This window comes from Martes martes, assembly GCF_963455335.1.
Source record: "Martes martes genome assembly, contig: scaffold_416, whole genome shotgun sequence".
Classification (NCBI taxonomy): domain Eukaryota; kingdom Metazoa; phylum Chordata; class Mammalia; order Carnivora; family Mustelidae; genus Martes; species Martes martes.
The window spans coordinates 16,146-36,205 of record NW_027666670.1 but is presented as its reverse complement, the minus strand read 5'-3'; the positions used below and the strand labels follow the sequence as shown (position 1 = coordinate 36,205).

The 20,060-nt window shown below is 42.7% G+C and overlaps 1 protein-coding gene across 1 annotated transcript in view; it reads left to right on the top strand.

The window, feature by feature from the left end:
• Nucleotides 1-2,886: 2,886 nt before the first annotated feature.
• LOC308337849 (kinesin-like protein KIF15) overlaps nucleotides 2,887-20,060 on the top strand; it is a gene marked incomplete at both ends in the record, with an annotated part of 32,559 nt that continues 15,385 nt past the window's right edge. Inside the window, 10 exons of the mRNA XM_080831392.1 lie at nucleotides 2,887-2,984; nucleotides 4,282-4,461; nucleotides 6,761-6,970; nucleotides 9,413-9,538; nucleotides 9,705-9,827; nucleotides 12,512-12,635; nucleotides 15,142-15,218; nucleotides 15,452-15,661; nucleotides 16,584-16,761; nucleotides 18,890-19,031. Coding sequence (XP_080687518.1) covers nucleotides 2,887-2,984; nucleotides 4,282-4,461; nucleotides 6,761-6,970; nucleotides 9,413-9,538; nucleotides 9,705-9,827; nucleotides 12,512-12,635; nucleotides 15,142-15,218; nucleotides 15,452-15,661; nucleotides 16,584-16,761; nucleotides 18,890-19,031 — 1,468 coding nt within the window. The remainder of the gene's footprint in view (nucleotides 2,985-4,281; nucleotides 4,462-6,760; nucleotides 6,971-9,412; nucleotides 9,539-9,704; nucleotides 9,828-12,511; nucleotides 12,636-15,141; nucleotides 15,219-15,451; nucleotides 15,662-16,583; nucleotides 16,762-18,889; nucleotides 19,032-20,060) is intronic.

The following is a 20,060-nucleotide window of genomic DNA, read 5'->3' as shown; positions in this document are numbered from 1 at the left end:
GCTTAATCCACACTTTCTCCGATGACAGCACCGAGGCACCTAGTACATTCTGGGGGAAGCCATACTTTCTATATACGATGTTGACCTCATAAAGGTAGGGCTGTTTCCCAGGCTTCTGTCAGATTGTTCGTTCCATGATAGCAAAGCCTGTGTTTGCAGCTATGTTCCCAGTCAACGCTCAGCGCAGAGTAGGTGCTCCATAGACAGTTTTTGAATTGGGTTTACTTTTGATTTTTATTTTTTAAGATTTTATTTATTTATTTGAGAGAGAGAGAATGATAGAGAGAGCCTGGGAAGGGTCAGAAGGAGAAGTAGACTCCCTGCTGGGCAGGGAGCCCTTATTCCCGGGGCTCCAGGATCATGACCTGAGTCGAATGCAATCATTGAACCAACTGAGCCACCCAGGCGCCCCGAACTGGGTTTAGTGACTTTTTTTATATTTATAAAGCTGTACGATCACCCAGATCAAGATTCCCAATCAGTAACTACTTCACCCCTTCCCCTGAAATATGTATTGTGCCGACTTCTCTGTCATCATCAGTTTTGCTTTTTTTTAAGCGCCTACAGATGAAATTTTACTGTGTGTACTCTTATGTCTGGCTTCTTCTTTGCAGCATTAGGTTTCTAAGATTCACCCATGTTGTTGGATCTCCTAGTAGTTTATTCCATTGCCCTGTAATGTATCATTGTATGGATATGGCACCTTTTCCATTCTAGTGCTGATGGACGTTTGGATTATTTCCAACTTTAGAGTATATGTATAATGTGGCCATGACTGCTTTTTCCTGTATGTGTTTTTTTTTTCTTTTTTTTTTTTTTTGAGATTTTACTTTTTTATTTGACAGAGATCACAAGTAGGCAGAGAGGCAGGCAAAGGGGTGGGGGGAAGCAGGCTCCCCGCTGAGCAGAGAGCCTGATGCAGGGCTCGATCCCAGGACCCCAGGACCATGACCTGAGCTGAAGGCAGAGGCTTTAACCCATTGAGCCACCCAGGCACCCTTGTATGTGTTTTTTAAAGTTCATTTCTAGGAGTGGAATTGCTGGGTCATAGTTACATGTGTATCAGCTCCAGTAGATATTGGTCATGATAGATATGAAAGTTCTAGGAACTCCACATTCTTGTCTATATGTGGTATTGTCAGTTTTTAAATTTTAGCCATTCTGGAGTATGCATAGTATTATCTCATTGTGTTTTTGTTTGCAGTTCCCTGACGTCTATAGACAGCTTTCGCATGTTTATTGGACATTTGAACAGCCTCCCTGTAAAATGCCCATTTAAGCTTTTTTCCCATTTAAAAAATTAGCTTGTCTTATTCCTACTCATTTGTGGGGATTTTTGTAAAATAGAGAGGTTAGTCCTTTGTCTACAATATAGGTAGCAGATTTTCTCTAGGTTTCTGATTTGTCTTTGCAGTTAAGGTTTTTTCCTTTGGTCACGTTTTTTATTTTCTTGTGGTTGAATTTTGGTTGTGGGTTTTTGTTTTTTTTTTTAATGGTTTCTGAACTGTGAGTTGTAGTAAGAAAGAGAATTACTGAGTGAAATGAGTTGGAAGCATGTTCAAAAGTGTTCATAGAGGGCACCTGGGTGGCTCAGTGGGTTAAAGCCTTTGCCTTCAGCTCAGGTCATGATCCCAGGGTCCTGGGATCAAGCCCCACATCGGGCTCCCTGCTCAGTGGGGAACCTGCTTCTTCCTCTCTCTGCCTGCCTCTCTGCCTGCTTGTGATCTCTGTCAAATAAATAAATAAAATCTTAAAAAAAAAAAATAGTGTTCATAGAACAGCTGGAAGACCCATGGGGATAGAGGGGAGTTTTCCAGAATAAGGGGCTAGTAGGGTTGGAAGTTGGAGTTGTACCCTGAGGCCAGGTCATGTAGGACATGGCGAGGGTTTAGGATTTTGTTGAGTGGGATGTGAAGTCATTGGAAGGTTTTTTTTTTAAAAAGAGAACTACGTGATCTGATGTATAATTAAAAAGATTCCTGAGGCAGATGAATGGACTAGACTAGGAGGGGCTAGAGTGGAAGCTAAGGAGCTAAGGCATAGAGGAGGCAGGTGATGATGAAGGTAACTAAAGAATATATTGATTATCTTTGTTTATTATTTAACAGGAAAGTGTTATAAAATTATCTGCACATATTATTTGTCCTCTTTGATTACTTACTTGCATTTTTCTAACTCCTATATGTGTGTGTATGTGTATACACATACACACACACACGGTACAGTTTACAAGGGCCATTTATTTTTTTTGAAAGCTTTATTTATTTTAGAGAGAGCACAGGGTTGAGGGGCGTGGGCAGAGGGAGAGAATCTCGAGCAGCTTCACCACTGAGCGGCTGGGCTCCATCTCAAGAGAGTGAGATGGTGACCTGAGCTGAAACCAAGAGTTGGATGCTCACCTGACTGCATCACCAGGTGCCCTACAAGGGCCATTTAAAATATTCCAGGTTAGGGGCGCTCGGGTGGGTCAGTGGATTAAGCCTCTGCCTTCAGCTCAGGTCATGATCTCAGGGTCCTGGGATCCAGCCCCGCATCGGCGGAGAGCCCGGTTCCCCCTTTCTCTCTGCCTGCCTCTCTGCCTACTTGTGATCTCCCTCTCTCTGTCAAATAAATAAATAAAATCTTAAAAAAAAAAAAATTCTAGGTTATTGCAACCAAGACAGTGTTAAGTGGCTATCATGGGCCCTTCCTTCAGGCCCATTGATGGGCAAGTACTATTCAATCTCTCAAACTAAAATTTAACTTGTGTGGGGCACAAAGAAGGAACTGATTATACAGTATGTCATCCTATTTCTGTATAAATTTCCTTTCAGTATTGTCATTTTGAAGGACTACTGTAGAATAAAGATGAATAGCTACTTATGTATTTTTTTTACATTTCTTTAGGACCATCTGAATCTGATCATTTTTCTCATAACCTGAGAGGAGTAATCCCACGAAGTTTCGAATATTTGTTTTCCTTAATTGATCGTGAAAAAGAGAAGGTAAAACTTGTAAAAATAAAGTGGTTCTATGAAATTCTGGTTTCAAGCAGTTAGCTACTAATTAGCTCATAACACATGGAGGGTCATAGGTGGTACTCTACAATGTGGATAAGCTAGTGTGGCATAGTAAAACCTCTTAGTTCTTAAGAAAAAATGAAGGATTCTGAGTTTTTAATTTTCTAAAAATTTTTAGTTTCTAAGCCATGCATCCTCCATGAACTCAGAATAAAAGAAAGAAAAATGTACTGCTTCTTAGGTTCTCAGGTTTTTGCAAGAGCGGAAGTGTAAAGAAAATCTTAACTGAGGAAAACAGATTTATTAAGCCCCATCACCTCCCTGCACATAGGCTCACAGTTGAACGCAGGTGTCTCTAGACCCTCAGTGTGCCCTGGAGCGATGGGCCCATCCTTGCCTCCTTTGTGGCATCTTCTGCCACCTGATCATAATTTAGTTTTCATACGTGGTGTGACTCCATCATCCTGGCGAAGTGAGCTTCTCTCTTCCACTGGCTCTCAGGGTGGGCATTTCTCATGATTGTGCTTCTTTAGCTTGACGAATTCCGTGTTTAGGAGCCCTTAGTGGAACATTTTCTATTGCATGCGTACCAAGGAGGTGGATGCACAACATTGGCTCACCATTTGTTCCTTTGCTGAAATGATCCCTGACCTTTACAGTTAGCGCTGTACCTTGGGTGCCAGTGAAAGAACTTCAGCGCTCTGCATTCCTGTGGTTAAAAATCCTAGAGAGAGGCTTTTGAGATCAATTATTTTCAGTCTTTTCAAGAACATAACACTTGGTGCAAGTAAAACTTTCTGAGGAAGTCCAGTATATGACACATAAAAAAAGGACTTGCTCTCTCTCATCACAAGGAAAAACATTTGTAACTGTACAGTGATGGGTATTAACTAGATTTGCCGTGGTGATTTTTTCTCATATAAATTCTGAATTAATATGTTACACCCCTGAAGCTAATATGTTGTTTATGTCCGTGATCCCTCAGTTTAAAAAGGTGGACCTACCCATCTGGACTGCTCAAGTCCCACCTTCCTGTCTTGCTTCTGAGTCACTTCTGGAGATCTAGGCCTCCTGGAATCACAGTTTGATGCTGCCTGAAGATGTCACGATATGTTAAAACTAGTTACCTAGATTTGTAACTGGCTTTTATATACCTTATATTGTGTAAAGGATAGCATGGAAGGAAATGTAGGCCTTGCGAAGCATGAGAGAGGGTGATACTCATGAAGGATAGGGATGAACTTATGAAAAGAAAATGTCTAAACGAGGCTTCACTTTCCAGGCTGGAGCTGGGAAGAGTTTCCTCTGTAAGTGCTCCTTTATTGAAATCTACAACGAGCAGATCTACGACCTACTGGACTCTGCTTCAGCCGGACTGTACCTAAGGGAGCACATCAAGAAGGGAGTCTTCGTTGTTGGTGCCGTGGAACAGGTGGTGACCTCAGCTGCTGAAGCCTATCAGGTACCTGACACCTTGAGCACTTTGATCCTTAGGCAATGTCGCATGCTGTGAAAAGCACTTTGATCTCAAGAAAAAGCTACTAAAAATAATTCCGTAAAGGCGTGACACAGAATGTTCATGAGAAAAAAAAAGAATATGACTGTTACAGATCTCCCCTTAGTTAGAATAGGACTTTGAGCCTCTTGATTTTGCATGATTTTGGCACTGTTTGCTCCAGTCAGGCACCCTGCAGGGCCCACGGGGACAGTTTGTTAGTGTCGTATTTCTCCAGTGATGTTCCCTGGGAGCTGCCCCTTTGAGGAGCTTCTGGGATTGCTGCTTTTTAAACCAGCGGGCTGTTCTCTTCCCTTTATTTTCTACCCTTGTTTATTTGTTAGGTGTCAAAAGCCAACGTCTTTGGAGCACTTGGCTCAGGGCAAATAAACCTTTTTTTTTTTTTTTAAAGATTTTATTTATTCCTTTGACAGAGATCACAAGTAGGCAGAGAGGCAGGCGGGGGTGGGGGGAGCAGGCTCCCTGCTGAGCAGAGAGCCCGATGCGGGGCTTGATCCCAGGACCCTGGGATCATGACCTGAGCCGAAGGCAGAGGCTTTAACCCACTGAGCCACCCAGGGTGCCCAGGGCAAATAAACCTCTTGACAGGAATTTACAAAATACGGCATTTTTATGCCATCTGATCTGGCCAGTTCATTTTAAACGGTTTTTTATCGTGTGATATTTGACACATATGAAATACTACCACATGCATAGAAGTTACTAGTTTAGTGTTAAAATGAACTCAGAGAACCTTAAGAATTCAAGACTCAGATATCATCAATGCTATCCTGTCTACCTATGTGCCCCACCCTACCTCATGTCCCTGGCTCCTCCCTAAAAATCAACACTGTGCTGAATGTCATGATCATTTCCTTCCACTTTTTTTTTTTTAAGATTTTATTTATTTACTTGAGAGAGAGAGAGAGACAGTGAGAGGGAGCATGAGAGGGGAGAAGGTTGGATGGAGAAGCAGACTCCCTGCTGAACAGGGAGCCCAATGCGGGATGTGGGACTCAATCCCTGGACTCTGGGATCATGACCCGAGCCGAAGGCAGCGGCCCAACCAACTGAGCCACCCGGGCGCCCTCCTTCCACTTTTAAATCACCCACATATGTATTTCTGAAAATATTGGTTTTGCCTGTTTTTGAGTTTTAATAAATCGTGTGTATTTAGCCTTTTATAACTTTTTTAAACTCAATGTTTATGAAATTTATCCATGTTGTATATCACTTATCTTCACTGCTGTATAGTTCATTGTATGAATATTTGTGTGTCCGTGTTCTCTGTGTGTGTGTGTATGTATATGTATCACAGTTCAGTAATTTATTCTTCGATCTTCAAACAAGTCTCCTGATTCAAACTTTTTAAACTGTGACTCTCATTGTAAGCAATAGGTTTTACCTGTGATCCAGTGTGTGTGTGTGTGTTTTTGTGTATATATACATACCAAAAAAAATTAGGTTGAGATTTTGGTTGGAATTCCATTGCAGTTTTGGCTAAAATCAAGGGTAAAAATTCTGTATTAGAGCCATGCAGGCATTTTACTAACTCTTCTTAGGTCAGAAGTTTTGGGAAGTCTTTTGTTTCTAGAAAATTTCAGTTTCATCTCAGTATTCAAATATATTGACATAAAGCTGTTCTCTGTATTCTCATTTTTAAAATACTTTGCTGTAACTACAATTTCGTTTTCTTTTTTTACATAGTTGATATTGTTTATGTGGCTTTGCTCTTTTAATGTTTTCTTTGTTTTTCCTTGGGTTCATCCTGCTGTCCTTGTTCCAATTTCTTAAGCTGGGTGCTTAGGTTTTTAGGCCCTTTCTTTTGTGATGGAAGTGTTTAATGCTATTAAATGTTTAATGTTACTACTTATTATTGCTTAAACTTCACACACAGGTTTTAATATCTTAATTGTCTTATGGATCTAAGTATTTTTCCATTATAATTTTATTTTTTGACCCATGAATCACTTAGAAATGTGATTTGAAATTCCAAATTTATGGTAATTTAAAATTTATTTATCATGTTGATTCTTAATTGCCATGGGATCAGAGAATATGGTCTTATGTCATGGTTTGAAATTTATTGAGAAATGATTTATGAATTAATACAGTGGCCAGTTTTGTTAGTTTGTGCATGAGAAGGATGTATATCCTTGGATACGAGGTTTTACATTTTTACTAATATTTTTGTCTGTATACTCTGTCAGTACGAAAATGGCTGTTGTGTCACTTATAAGTTGTGGCAATTTTCTCTTTTGCCTAGGTGCTGTCTGGAGGATGGAGAAACAGACGTGTGGCATCGACGTCAATGAATAGAGAGTCTTCTCGGTCTCATGCAGTCTTTACAATTACAATAGAGTCAATGGAGAAAAGCAATGAGACTGTGAATATACGGACCTCCCTACTCAATCTGGTGGACTTAGCAGGATCTGAAAGGCAAAAAGACACCCATGCAGAAGGGATGAGGTTAAAGGTAAGAATGGAGTTATGATCTTCAATTCGTGTGTGAATTAATTACTGGAAGTCAGTACCAACGTGAGTGTGTGGAGGTTACAAAGGAATCAGAACGTGCTCCCATTCTAAAGATGTGGATATTTGTTGTGGGGTTGGGACATTAAACATACGTGGGCTAGAACAAGTCTGTCGGTAGCCAGAGTATTTGAATTCATGCCAGAAAGGATGGCAGTACAAATATCAGCCAGGGTCAGAGAAGAAGGGACTGGATTGCTTGGGGTAAGCATAGAAAAGAAGTAGTTCTTGAGTTGGGTTCTCCAAGGGGGCAGGATTTGGATTGGGAGAGAAGAATAGGGAATATGTGCCCGGCAGGGGGACACCTCAGGGGTCATTATGGATGCAGAGGGAGTATGGCATTTGGCATTTCAGCGCAGATCAATGAATGGGTTGGATCCTAGGCGCAAGCAGGCCCAGATCACTGAGGACCAGGAGGGCCAGGCCAGGTTTGCATTCAGTTCTCCACACACTGGGAAACACTGAAAAGTTTTGAGTGATTTCATGCAAAAGTCTGTGTTTTTTTTTTTTTTTAAGATTTTATTTATTTAGGGGCGCCTGGGTGGCTCAGTGGGTTAAAGCCGCTGCCTTCGGCTCAGGTCATGATCCCAGCGTCCTGGGATCGAGTCCCGCATCGGGCTCTCTGCTCAGCAGGGAGCCTGCTTCCTCCCTTCTCTCTCTGCCTGCCTCTCTGGCTACTTGTGATCTGTCTGTCAAATAAATAAACAAAATCTTAAAAAAAAAAAAAAGATTTTATTTATTTATTTCACAGACAGAGATCACAAGTAGGCAGAGAGAGAGAGGAAGCAGGCTCCCCGCTGAGCAGAGAGCTTGATGTGGGGCTCGATCCCAGGACGCTGGGACCATGACCTGAGCCAAAGGCAGAGGCTTAACCCACTGAGCCACCCAGGAGCCCCCAAAAGTCTGTTTTATAGAAGCTTAGCCATCTGGCCCACCACTACCAGACTCATGAGGGGAGGGTCTAGAGAGAAAGGAGGGCAGCTGTGGTGGTTAATATTTCAGGGGGGAGGGCAAGGACCCAGTCCTAGGCTGAGGGGTTGGCAGTGGGACCTGAGGTTCTCCGAATACATTTTACTGCTTTGTATATGTGTGTTGTGATCTGTTTTGTCAGTAAAGGGTGTGGATGCTATAGGTGAAGGTGTATGAGGGCTGGGGCAGAGAGTCAGAAATGGCAAAGGACCGTCTTCTTTTTGCATTGAAAGTGAGGATCTGAGCTTCCTGAGCTCTCAGGCAGTTTCAGGTGAACTTAGGCTCATGTTTCTATGGAGACATGAATCAAAGAGAAATAGCCAGTTTTTACAATAGGACATATGCTGGGCTTGTTTCAAGTGCTTCATATGTATTAACTTATTTAATCTTCCCAGCATCTCTGGGAAGTAGGTACTGTGATCCTTTTCCGTTTTGGAGAAACGGGAGTGAAATTGTCCAGGGGCTCACAGCTAGGAGCAGATCCGGAATTCAAGCACAAGTAGCCTAGCTCACAGACAGTGCTGTCAACACCTTTCTGATTTACTGACTGCTAAAACAGCTGCACTTGAACTCCATGCATCTTGCTTGAGAATACACACGTTTTCTCTTCTGTACTCCCACCACTGCAGACCCAGTTATTGAAGTATGATAACTCCAATAAAAATCCAGTGTAACATATTCAACCCCAACATTTTGCCCTCCCAAACCACTTTTTTTTTTTTTTAAAGATTTTATTTATTTATTTGACAGACAGATCACAAGTAGGCAGAGAGGCAGGCAGAGAGAAGGGGAAGCAGTCTCCATGCTGAGCAGAGACCCCGATGCGGGGCTTGATCCCAGGACCCTGGGATCATGACCTGAGCCGAAGGCAGAGGCTTTAACCCACTGAGCCACCCAGGCATCCCCCAAACCATTTTTTAAAAGGGTCTTATTACACTTTACAGAATTAGACTGAATAATCTCTTCTGATAAGTTCATCAGTGACTTTGTGGGATGTGGAGTGGGTTATTATCACACTATTTTAATGTAGCAAATGTTTTAACATAAAAGGATTGAAAAATATGCCTATTTATGCACTACTGCTGCCTTTTTTCTTTGCTAGCTTTTATCCCTACCTATAGGTCAATTTAAAACTCCTAGAATCATGAGGTGGCTTTTTTTTTTCTTTACATAATTTCTGTGTTTTTCTTTGAATACGAAAATTGCAGAGTGGGTCAAATAGGAAAAGGTTAGGGAGTAGTTGAGGACATCTGGTGGGAAGTCAGTTATCCTTAGTAATATTGTCCATGACCGGAAAAAAAAAGGTAATATTGTCCATGACTTGATGTTCCAGTCAAAATTCACTGCTAGGCATATTTTAATTCAAAATACTAAAATGAAACCAGTGCATCTCGATTTTTATTCTTTTTCCCGTTAGGAGGCAGGTAACATAAACCGGTCGTTAAGCTGCCTGGGCCAAGTGATTACTGCGCTTGTCGACGTGGGTAATGGAAAACAGAGGCACGTTTGCTACAGAGACTCCAAACTTACCTTCTTACTTCGGGTAAAGTAGACCATTGGCTTCCTGGGCCCTTTTTTGGGTTATGCTCACTGTGGTTGACAGTCATGTACTCTCTCAGCCTTTGTGGTAAGAATGTCCATTTTCTTTGCTTAACAAAGTTCTTGTGGTTTCTTCCCTGAAAATGTGTACCATTCCTATCATTAAACAGGATTCCCTTGGAGGCAATGCCAAAACAGCCATAATCGCAAATGTTCATCCCGGATCCAGGTGTTTTGGGGAAACCCTGTCAACACTTAATTTTGCTCAGAGAGCCAAGCTGATTAAAAATAAGGTAAAATACTGAGTACAATTAAGTAAATTAGAAAAGTGCTTAAGCTTGTATTGCCCTAATATAAACACTAGCTTCTATTTATTTCTCTTTGAAAGCTTAATTCTGAGCAAGATTTGTTTCATCTTTCCTAGCTTTCTGTATTGCTCAAGGAAATTTGAGATCTAGATTAGGTCTTATGGTTGGTATTGTTTGGCTTGATTTTTCTTAGAGGAAGGCAGAGTTTTTCCTTTCTAACTGGGTTAGAGACTATATTTACCCAAACCATTGCTAACAGGGGTGGGTGGGTGGGTGGGTGGGTGTGTGTGTGTGTGTGTGTGTGTGTGTGTGTGTGTGTCTATGTGTGTCTGTGTGTGCTGGGGCTTCACTATGAAGACAGTTTGATGTTGACAAGCTTTGCCTTTTATGTTGTTTGTACCTGCAAGGATTTCCCCCCCTTTTTTTTAAAGGTTCTTATTTATTTGACAGACAGAGATCACAAGTAGGCAGAGAGGCAGGCAGAGAGTGGGGATGGGGGAAGCAGGCTCCCTGCTGAGTAGAGAGCTGATGTGGGGCTTGATCCCAGGACCCTGAGATCATGACCTGAGCCGAAGGCAGAGGCTTTAACCCACTGAGCCACCCAGGCGTCCCTCCCCATTTTTCTTATATATAAGAAGCTTCCTTGATATTTGTGTACACCAGTGGCCAAAGAAGCTTTTCTGTAAAGGTAAATATTTGAGGCTTCTTGGATAGCATCTGTCCCAGCTACTCAGCTCTGCCTCAGTGGTGAGAAAGCAGCTGTCAGCAGTACGCAAACGTAAGGACATGGCTGTGTTCTAGTGCAGCTCTACTTACAAAAACAGATGGCGGATGTATTTGGCCCATGAGCAAGCAGCTCTTTAACAGCCCTTGGAGCAGGGGGTCCCCCACTTCTTTTGGAAAGGCTGGAGGCCCCTTTGGTTCTAGACAAAAGAATCACAGTGCCATGAATTGGCAGATTAATTTCCTCTTTCTTTCGAAGGAGAAGTTGGTCATTTCTGTCCCCCAAGTAGACTCCGTGATCATCTTAGCATGTAAAAGTAAAGAGCTCCATGTTGCCTCTTCTCCTGGATAAGTCAGAATAGTATAGGTCTAGTTGTTGATTTATTTTATTGGATTATGACTCTGTAGTGGGGTATTCATAATATAAGGAGGAAAAATCACTAGGGCTTCCTGACCCTGTCTCTTGGGACTTACTAGGAGTTTTTGGAGAGTGGAGAACAGCAGGGATAATTAGGATTATGATATCACTGATGGGGCAGTGATGTCAGAATGTACAGGGAGTGCCTTGAAATGAGACTGGCAGTAAGCATCAGAAGCAACTAGAAATGGCTGCTGAATACATCAAACGGTAAAACCAGGAGGAGCCTTAGTACAAATTATTAGCAATGGTAAGTCCTATTCTGCAGCCTACCAGTGGGAAGTGACTAGGATATCTTGGACTCATTTAAGGATGTGCTGTTTAGATTTTTCCCAGTGGGCAGACCTGGCTTAAGACAAGAACACGGGGACCTTGGGACTGTGTCAGAAAGTTTTCCTCCCTTTTTAGGATATTGGGTATTTCACAGCTGGGCCCTTTGAGCTGATTGTTAGTTAAGCTCTTAGCTCTTATTATCACCCTGTAGGTTTTATGGGCCTTTTTGAACCTCTTAGAAGTTGTCTTAACGAGGGGCACCTGGGTGGCTCAGTTGGCTAAGCATTTGCCTTCAGCTCAGGTCATGATCCCAGGGTCCTGGGATTGAGTCCCACATCTCCTGCCTGCAGCTCCCCCTGCTGGTACACTCACACGTGTGCACGCACACTGGTTTTCTCTCAAATAAATAAAATCTTTAATAAAAAAAAAGTTATGGGGGGCCTGCGTGGCTCAGTGGGTTAAGCCTCTGCCTTTGGCTCAGGTCATGATCTCAGGGTCCTGGGATTGAGCCCGGCATCAGGCTCTCTGCTTAGCGGGGAGCCTGCTTCCCCCTCTCTCTCTGCCTGCCTCTCTGCCTACTTGTGATCTCTGTCAAATAAATAAATAAAATCTTAAAAAAAAAAAAAGCTATCTTAAAGAAGTCATTCCTTTAAGATAATTTCTTCAAGAAATGTTTCTTTAAAATAACATTTAGTGTGGTAATAAAACAGAAATAGAGCTGTCCAACCAACTCCTCTCTTCAGGAGGGCTGTTAGGAAATACAGGGGTGGATTCTTTTGGAGAAGGGGGTTTCTGCTAAGCTGATGGAGCTCAGGCCAGCTCTGCTGTTCATCGTCCCCTTAGAGTGGGCCAAGACAGAGGGGAGGGGCTACTCCTTCCAGAGGGGAAGAGCTGTTTGCTCTTCTCCATGGGGTTGGGGCTGTCCCAAGAAGAAGGCAGTGTTAGGTGCACAGACCCAGATCCCTGGGTGGCCCAGCCCAACAGGGTGGACCCCTAAGTGGGAGCATCCAGGAGGGGTGGTGAGGGAGGAGAGCCCGTGGCTGTAGGTATGAGGCAAAGGGAAGGGAGGCTTCCTCCCCTCTCTAGCACACTGTGATTCTAGGGGCCTTGCGACTGTTTGTGGGATGGGAGTGCGGTTTTGTTTGGTGTTTGTCACTCTAGATCCTATACCAAATAGATCCTATACCAAATAGAAACACAAGATTGTATGACTCAAGAGTATTCTTTTAATGCTTTTTAAAAAATTCCTGAACAGGCAGTGGTAAATGAAGACACCCAAGGAAATGTGAGCCAGCTCCAGGCTGAAGTGAAGAGGCTCAAAGATCAGCTGGCCCAGTTTACTTCAGGGCAGCTACTACCAGAAAGCTTTCTGACCAAAGGTGAGACGAACACAGTGTCCTTCATCCTGAGGAAGACCACATGCGGATATTAGTTTGAGAACCCTCCGATGACAGGCACAGTACAGTAAAGCTACCCCCATTTTTGAACAAGCGTATTTGTTTTACCCACGTAGGAACACGGTACAGGCGTCTCTCAGGGATTCTGCAGATTCGGTTCCAGACCGTTGCGGTAAAGCCGATACTGCAGTAAAGCCAATCAGTAAATAAAACTTAGGTTGCACTATACTGTAGTATATTGTGTGCGGTAGTGTTACGTCTAAAAACACAACGTACATACATAATTTAAAAATACTCAATTGCTGAAAAATGCTAGCCACCATCTGAGCCTTCAGCAACTGTAACCTCTCTGCTGCCGGAGGGTCTTGCTTGTACCATGATGGCTGCTGACTGATCGGGCCGGTGGCCGCTGCGGGCTGGGGCGGCTGTAGCAATTTCTTAAAATAAGACAACAGTGAAGTTTGCTGCATCGATTGCCTCTTCCTTTCGCGAATGATTCCTCTGTAACATGAAATGCTGTTTGATAGCACCTTACCCACCACAGGACTTCTTTCGGAATGGGAGGCGGTCCTCTCAAGCCCTGCTGCTGCCCTGTCAGCTCAGTTCATGTGACGCCCTGAACCCTTTGTGGTCATCTCAGCAGTATTCACAGCACTAGTCTTCCGCACGAGTAGATTCTAGCTCAGGAAACCTTGTGTTCCTTGTTGTTCCATTAGAAACAACTGCTCATCCATTCATGTTTTATCAGGAGCTTGGAGCAATTCAGTCCCATCGTCAGGCTCCACTTGTGGTTCTAGTTCTCGGGCCGTTTTCCCCACATCTGCGGTTATTCTCTCCACTGAAAACTCGAATCCCTCAAAGTCCTCCACGAGGGCTGGAATCCACTTCTCCCAAATTCCATGTTGACATTTTGACCTCTTCCTCTGAATCACGATTACTCTTTTTTTTTTTTTTTTAAAGATTTTATTTATTTATTTGACAGACAGAGATCACAAGCAGACAGAGAGGCAGGCAGAGACAGAGGAAGGGAAGCAGGCTCCCTGCTGAGCAGAGAGCCCGATGCGGGGCTTGATCCCAGGACCCTGGGATCATGACCTGAGCCGAAGGCAGAGTCTTTAACCCACTGAGCCACCCAGGCGCCCCTGAATCACGATTACTCTTAATGGCATCTAGGATGGTGAATCGTTTCCAGATTTTCAGTTGACTTTGCCCAGATCCAGTAGAGGAACATCAGCACTTGATGCTTTGCCTTGTACTCTGACATTAGGGAGACGGCTTCTTTCCTTGAACCTCATGAGCCAACCTCCACTGGCTTCAGACTTTCCTTCTGCAGCTTCCTTACTTCTCTGAGCCTTCACAGAATTGAAGAGAGTCAGGGCTTTGCTCTGGACTAGGCTTTGGCTTAAGGGAATGTTGTGGCTGGTGTGATCTTCTATCCAGACCACTAAAAGTTCTCCCTAAGAGCAATAAGGCTGTTTTGCTTCCTTATCATTCATGGATTCGCTTGAGTAGCACTTTCCACTTCCTTCTAGGACTTTTCCTTCACATTTGCAGCCTGGCTAGCTGTTCGGAGCAAGAGGCCTCGCTTTCAGCCTGTTTCGGCTTTCGGTGTGCCTTCCTCACTAAGCTTAATCATGTCTAGCTTTAGGTTTACAGTGAAACATGTGCGACTGTTTTTTTTTCACTTGAACACTTGGAGGCTATTGTAGGGTTATTAAAGGGCCTAATTTCCATATTGTTGTGTCTCAGAATAGGGAGGCCTGGGAGAGGGAGAGAGATGGGAAGAGCCAGGCAGTCAAGCAGTCTGATATGGGCATGGTTTGTGGTGCCCAAAGTAATTACAGTGGTAACATCAAAGATCACTGATCCCCAGACAGATAACTGTAACAAATGTAATAACAATACTGAAAAATGTTGAAATGTTGCAAGAATTACCAGAATGTGACATAGAGACGCAAAGTGAGCAAATGCTATTGGAAAAATGGTACCAGTAGACTTGCTCCATGCAGGGTTGCCACGAACTCTCCACTAGTAAAGAATGCAGTATCTGCAAAGCATGGTAGAGCAAAGCACAGTAAAACTAGAGATGCCCATACTTTGTAACCAGGTAACAGATACCATATGTCCATGATATCCCCATATCTGTGGATGTGATCGGAAGGAGGAGTAGAAATAATCTTGAATAATTCATTCCTTACAGGTGCTAAAAAAAGATACTAATTTCATTTAGATCCACTTCCAGGATTCAGTCATATGTAACATGTATATGTTTATTAAACAGGACGAAAGAACTTATTTTTCTTCAAAGAATCGCTAACATGTAGATTGGATTGATTTGAAATCTGTAATCTGGGGACGACAGTCTGATTCTTTTTGATTGATTGAGAGCAGTCAGTCAGAGGCTGTTTTAGCTCAATACTTGGTCCTAAATTTTGAGAGATAAACATTTTTTTCCATTTTCTTTTCTTTCTTACTGGATCAATTACAGACAAAGATCAGACTAATTACATGAAGTATTTTCAAGAGGCGATGTTGTTCTTTAAGAAATCTGAACAGGAAAAGAAGGTAGGAAACCGAGTCGGTATAAAGGGCATTCCGGATATTTTAGGCTTTTGCTCTATGGCACCTTTCTGAGTGAAATAAATGGCACAAGTAAATAAAGAAAATGAAGAAAAACTGTGGAAAGTTTAATTTTGCCCTTGGGATTAAGTGTGAAGTTAGTATTTATTGCTTGGTTTGTGGAAATTCAGGGAGACTGAATTCCTTTTCATGCTTAACCAAATTATGAATTTCTTAAGTCTCTGGTAGAGAAAGTTACCCAGTTAGAAGACCTCACCCTCAAAAAAGAAAAATTTATTCAATCTAATAAAATGATTGTGAAATTCCGAGAGGATCAAATAATGCGCCTGGAGAAGCTCCTCAAAGAATCCCGGGGAAGTTTTCTGCCTGTGGAGCAGGATCGCTTGTTGTCGGAATTAAGGGATGAAATCCAGACTCTGCGGGAACAAGTGAGTGTATGACATTGGCGGTATTTCTAAAAAGAAGGGAGGTTCAGGGCAAATATAAGTTTGCCACCAAATTCATGTGAGTTAATACAACAGAAAAGTGTTTTTGAATGAATTTAGCTGACTTGTATGATTGCACAACTTCTTCCCCCCATTTTCCATGATGGTAAAATTAAGATGGGGGGAGGAATTATGTGAGATGCTGCGTTAGCGTCCCACCCAGCAGGCAAGTGTCCCTTGTCCCTTGTCCCGGTGAGCAGTTGTGGTTGTCTGAATCAGCAGTCTCTTTACATTGGGGTCCTTCCAACTTCTTCCCCACCCCCCACCTTGGGGCCCTTCCAACTTCTTGGTGCTGGTTTTCCTTTTCCCTGGGGAGGATGGGTAGTTAATACAGGCACATCATTAGGAAAAAAAAAAATCAAATCTGTTTCTGGCTTTTGTACTTTTCTGAGGCTTTTTATGCATATTCAAACTAATATGGATATTTTTACTTTTGTAATCATTTTCAACACAAAAGGCAACTTCGCATACATACTTTGCTGCTGCCTCTTTCACTTAATATATCTCGGAGGAGGTGGCATCCTGGTCGATAGAGCATATCCTTCTTCGCTACAGTGTGTTAATGTCAACAGCCCCCGTTGCATGAAGGGTTGGCCACAGTGTACACCTTTGCACGTTTCTCCCTATGAGCCCATGCCTGGGTGAAAATTTCAAGGCACAGGCCCAGACACGGAATAATGGCATCGTAGGCTACGTACATGCTCGGTGTGGTCACAAATGCCAGGTTGCTGTCCATAGCCCTTGCAGCCGACCACTGCCCGCAGAGCGTGCAGCCTTCCTAATGTTTCCAAATGACTTGGCGGCAAGACTGGTTGTTGAGGAAATGTCTGTCTGTCTGTAAGTCTGTAACTGTTCTATGTCACAGATAGAACACCATCCCAGAGTTGCAAAATATGCTATGGAAAACCATTCCCTCAGGGAGGAGAACAGAAGATTGAGATTATTAGAGCCTGTGAAAAGAGCCCAAGAAATGGATGCCCAGACCATTGCTGTACTAGAAAAAGCTTTCTTTGAACTATCTGGCACAGAGAAAAAGGACGAGGGTAAGAAATGATCATCGTCTGCGTGTCTTCTAGGGACGCGGTGGCGGGGGGGAGGGGGGCGCGCTGTTGAAAAGGCATTTTATTGACTCGCTGGTAGGGTCTTCCTTTTGGCCTTAAGACCTAGTATGCTAATTTCTTTCTTTCTTTCTTTCTTTTTTTCTTAAAGATTTTATTTATTCATTTGACAGAAAGAGAGAGCACAAGCAGGGGGAGCAGCAGAGGGAGATGGAGAAGCAGGCTTCCTGCTGAGCAGGGAGCCGGATGCAGGGCTAGATCCCCAGACCCTGGGATCATGACCTGAACTGAAGGCAGATGCTTAATCAACTGAGTCACTCAGGCCCCCACCGAGTGTGCTAATTTCTTATGTACATACTTAGGCTTTTTTGTTACCAAAAGGCGTTTCCCAAACTTTTTTCTCATAAATCTCGTAGTAGTGAGTTATGCAGGCTAAGAGACGTACCAACGAAACTCTTGTTATGGTTCTGTTTTGTTGCTAAAAGTTTGATTCAGATATTTCTCTTAATTTTTATTAAATGAAATTTTTCCTGCTTTAACTATCTGAAATGAAAAGTGTTTAACTAATGAACACCGATGAATGTCAAGTGGACGACGTTTACCTGTCTGGCTAAGGTCTGTACAGTGTGAGAGGCGTCTCTAGGTCAGACTCCTGATCCCAGCTCCGTGCTTGCGTCCTGAGGTGGTGGGTGCCGGCCAGACCCTGTTAGTTTTACACTGGCCAGCATGTGCTGTTAGTTCTCCATTATTTCTGTCTGCTTTTGCTCTGAAAAGTGGTTTAGTTGGCATCACATCTCGCTTACACTTTGGGCAGCTACTGGTGTTAATGCCCTGGGACTTGGCAACAAAGTCTGTTTGCCCCACTCTCAGAGTGAATATTTTCGTGGGCTCTTTTTTTGTGTGTGTGTGGGCTTTTATCAGATTCCATCTCAGCCTTTGTCACTGCAGATTGAAATTGAGAACACTCTAATCTCATTCTGCAGTCATAACAGCCTGTTTGTGTCCATTTTAAATTTTTCATTTTTCAAGTCTTCCACTCTGTTATGACTCAATAAAAGAAAAAAAATTTGTTGTGGAGAGACTGATTTTAGATGTAAAGTTAAGGTTGATTTTTGTGTATAATTTAGCTATTTTTCCCTACAGTGGTCTGTATTTGTTGGCCATTTTGACCTCAAATAATTCCTTGACTGACTGCCTTTGAAAGATACTAATAGTCATTTCTTGATCTCATCATCTTTTTTTAAAATTAATTTATTTTTAAAATTTTATTTTATTTCAATTCAATTAACTAACACATAATATATTATTAGTTTCAGAGGTGGAGTTCAGTGATTCATCAGTTGCACATAACACCCAGAACCCACCATCTTCTAAACAAAGATCATTCTCTAAACAATTTTACATGATGTTTTCCGCAGTGAAACTTGTCAGAACTCTCTTCAACATATCCATCTGGTCCTAAGCGATCCCTGAAAATATTTCCTACCAGTTAGATGACCCCAAGCTCTTTCAACGTTTAGCCTTTGCTCTTTGGTTCCTTTCCTAAGTAATTTATTGACTGTTTACTTTATCTGTTAGCACGAATTTCTGCAGTACTGGCCTGCTGACGTCTCACCGGCCTGGTGCGTGCTGTACTTCGTGGTTTGCCCTTTCTCCTGATGGCAAAGGTGTTGCCTTCAATATGCCCCTGCATCCTGGGGCTTCTCAGCTTCTCAGAAACAACTTCCAGCACTGTTTGATACACTGTATGGTGTCTTGTCTCCGGCTGAGTTACAGGCTCTTGTTTTTTGGGATCCACTTTCCAATCCATCTCTCATTTTCCCTTCTTTGCTTCAAAATTAATGCCCGGCAGAGAACTTAGAAAATGGGTTCTGTTCTTTCTCTTTCAAAGATTTTATTTATTTATTTGACAGAGATCACAAGCAGGCAGAGAGGCAGGCAGAGAGAGAGAGGAGGAAGCAGGCTCCCCACTGAGCAGAGAGCCCGATGCGGGGCTCAATCCCAGGACCCCGAGATCATGACCTGAGCCGAAGGCAGAGGCTTTAACCCACTGAGCCAACCAGGCGCCCCTGTTCTTTCTCTTTCAAAGACCAAGTTGTTTCCTTATTACCAGGTCAACAAGGATTTTCTCCTAAAGCTCCAAAGGAGCCATGTTCATTAGTGAACACCGAGAAGCTGAAAGCACAACTCTTGCAAATTCAGACAGAGCTGAATAATTCAAAGCAAGAATATGAAGAATACAAAGAACTAACGAGGTAAAGTAAAAATCCACATTCATGCTTACCTGTCTCAGTATTTTTGAGTGTGGATTTGTTTTAGCGTTTAACACTCACTATTTATTTATTTATTTATTTTTAAAGGTTTTATTTATTTATTGACAGAGACACAGTGAGAGAGGGAACACAAGCAAGGGAGTGGGAGAGGGAGAAGCAGGCTTCCTGCAGAGCAGGGAGCCCGATGTGGGGCTCGATCCCAGGACCCTGGGATCATGACCTGAGCCGAAGGCAGATGCTTAACGACTGAGCCACCGAGGCGCCCCTAACACTGACCATTTGAGCATTTTACGTTAAATATTAATTCTCATATAGCAACTGCCTTGTTTTGACATGAAGAAAAAGCTCCTTAATATGTTTAATGAACTAGATGATACAGATGTTTTCTTTTTTTTTATTCTTTTCTTTTTAAAGATTTTATTTTTTTGGCAGACAGAGATCACAAGTAGGCAGAGAGGCAGGCAGAGGTTGGGGGGAAGCAGGCTCCTTGCTGAGCAGAGAGCCCGATGCAGGGCTCGATCCCAGGACCCTGAGATCATGACCTGGGCTGAAGGCAGAGGCTTAACCCACTGAGCCACCCAGGCGCCCCGATACAGATGTTTTCACGAATACACCTGTATCTGTTTACCAAATTTAAATCAATGTTGTTATGAATTAAATCAGAATTTTTAGAAATTACAGGTTAATATTCTTAATGTTCCTTGTGTAAAAAAAAAAAAGATAAGCCACATTCATAGTATAATTAAGATTATGCTATCCTAAAATAGAAAGAAGTGTTTATTTTATTTTTTACATTTTTAAAAAGATTTATTTATTTTAGAGAGAGACAGAGCACACATGGAGGTAAAGGGCACAGGAAGAGAGAGAATCCTAAGCAGGGAGCATGAGCATGGAGCCTAGTTCAGGGCTCGATCTCACGACTGAGTTCATGACCTGAGCTGAAAGCAAGAGTCGGACACTCACTTGACTGAGACACCCAGGCACCCCAGAAAGTGTTTATTTTAAAAATAA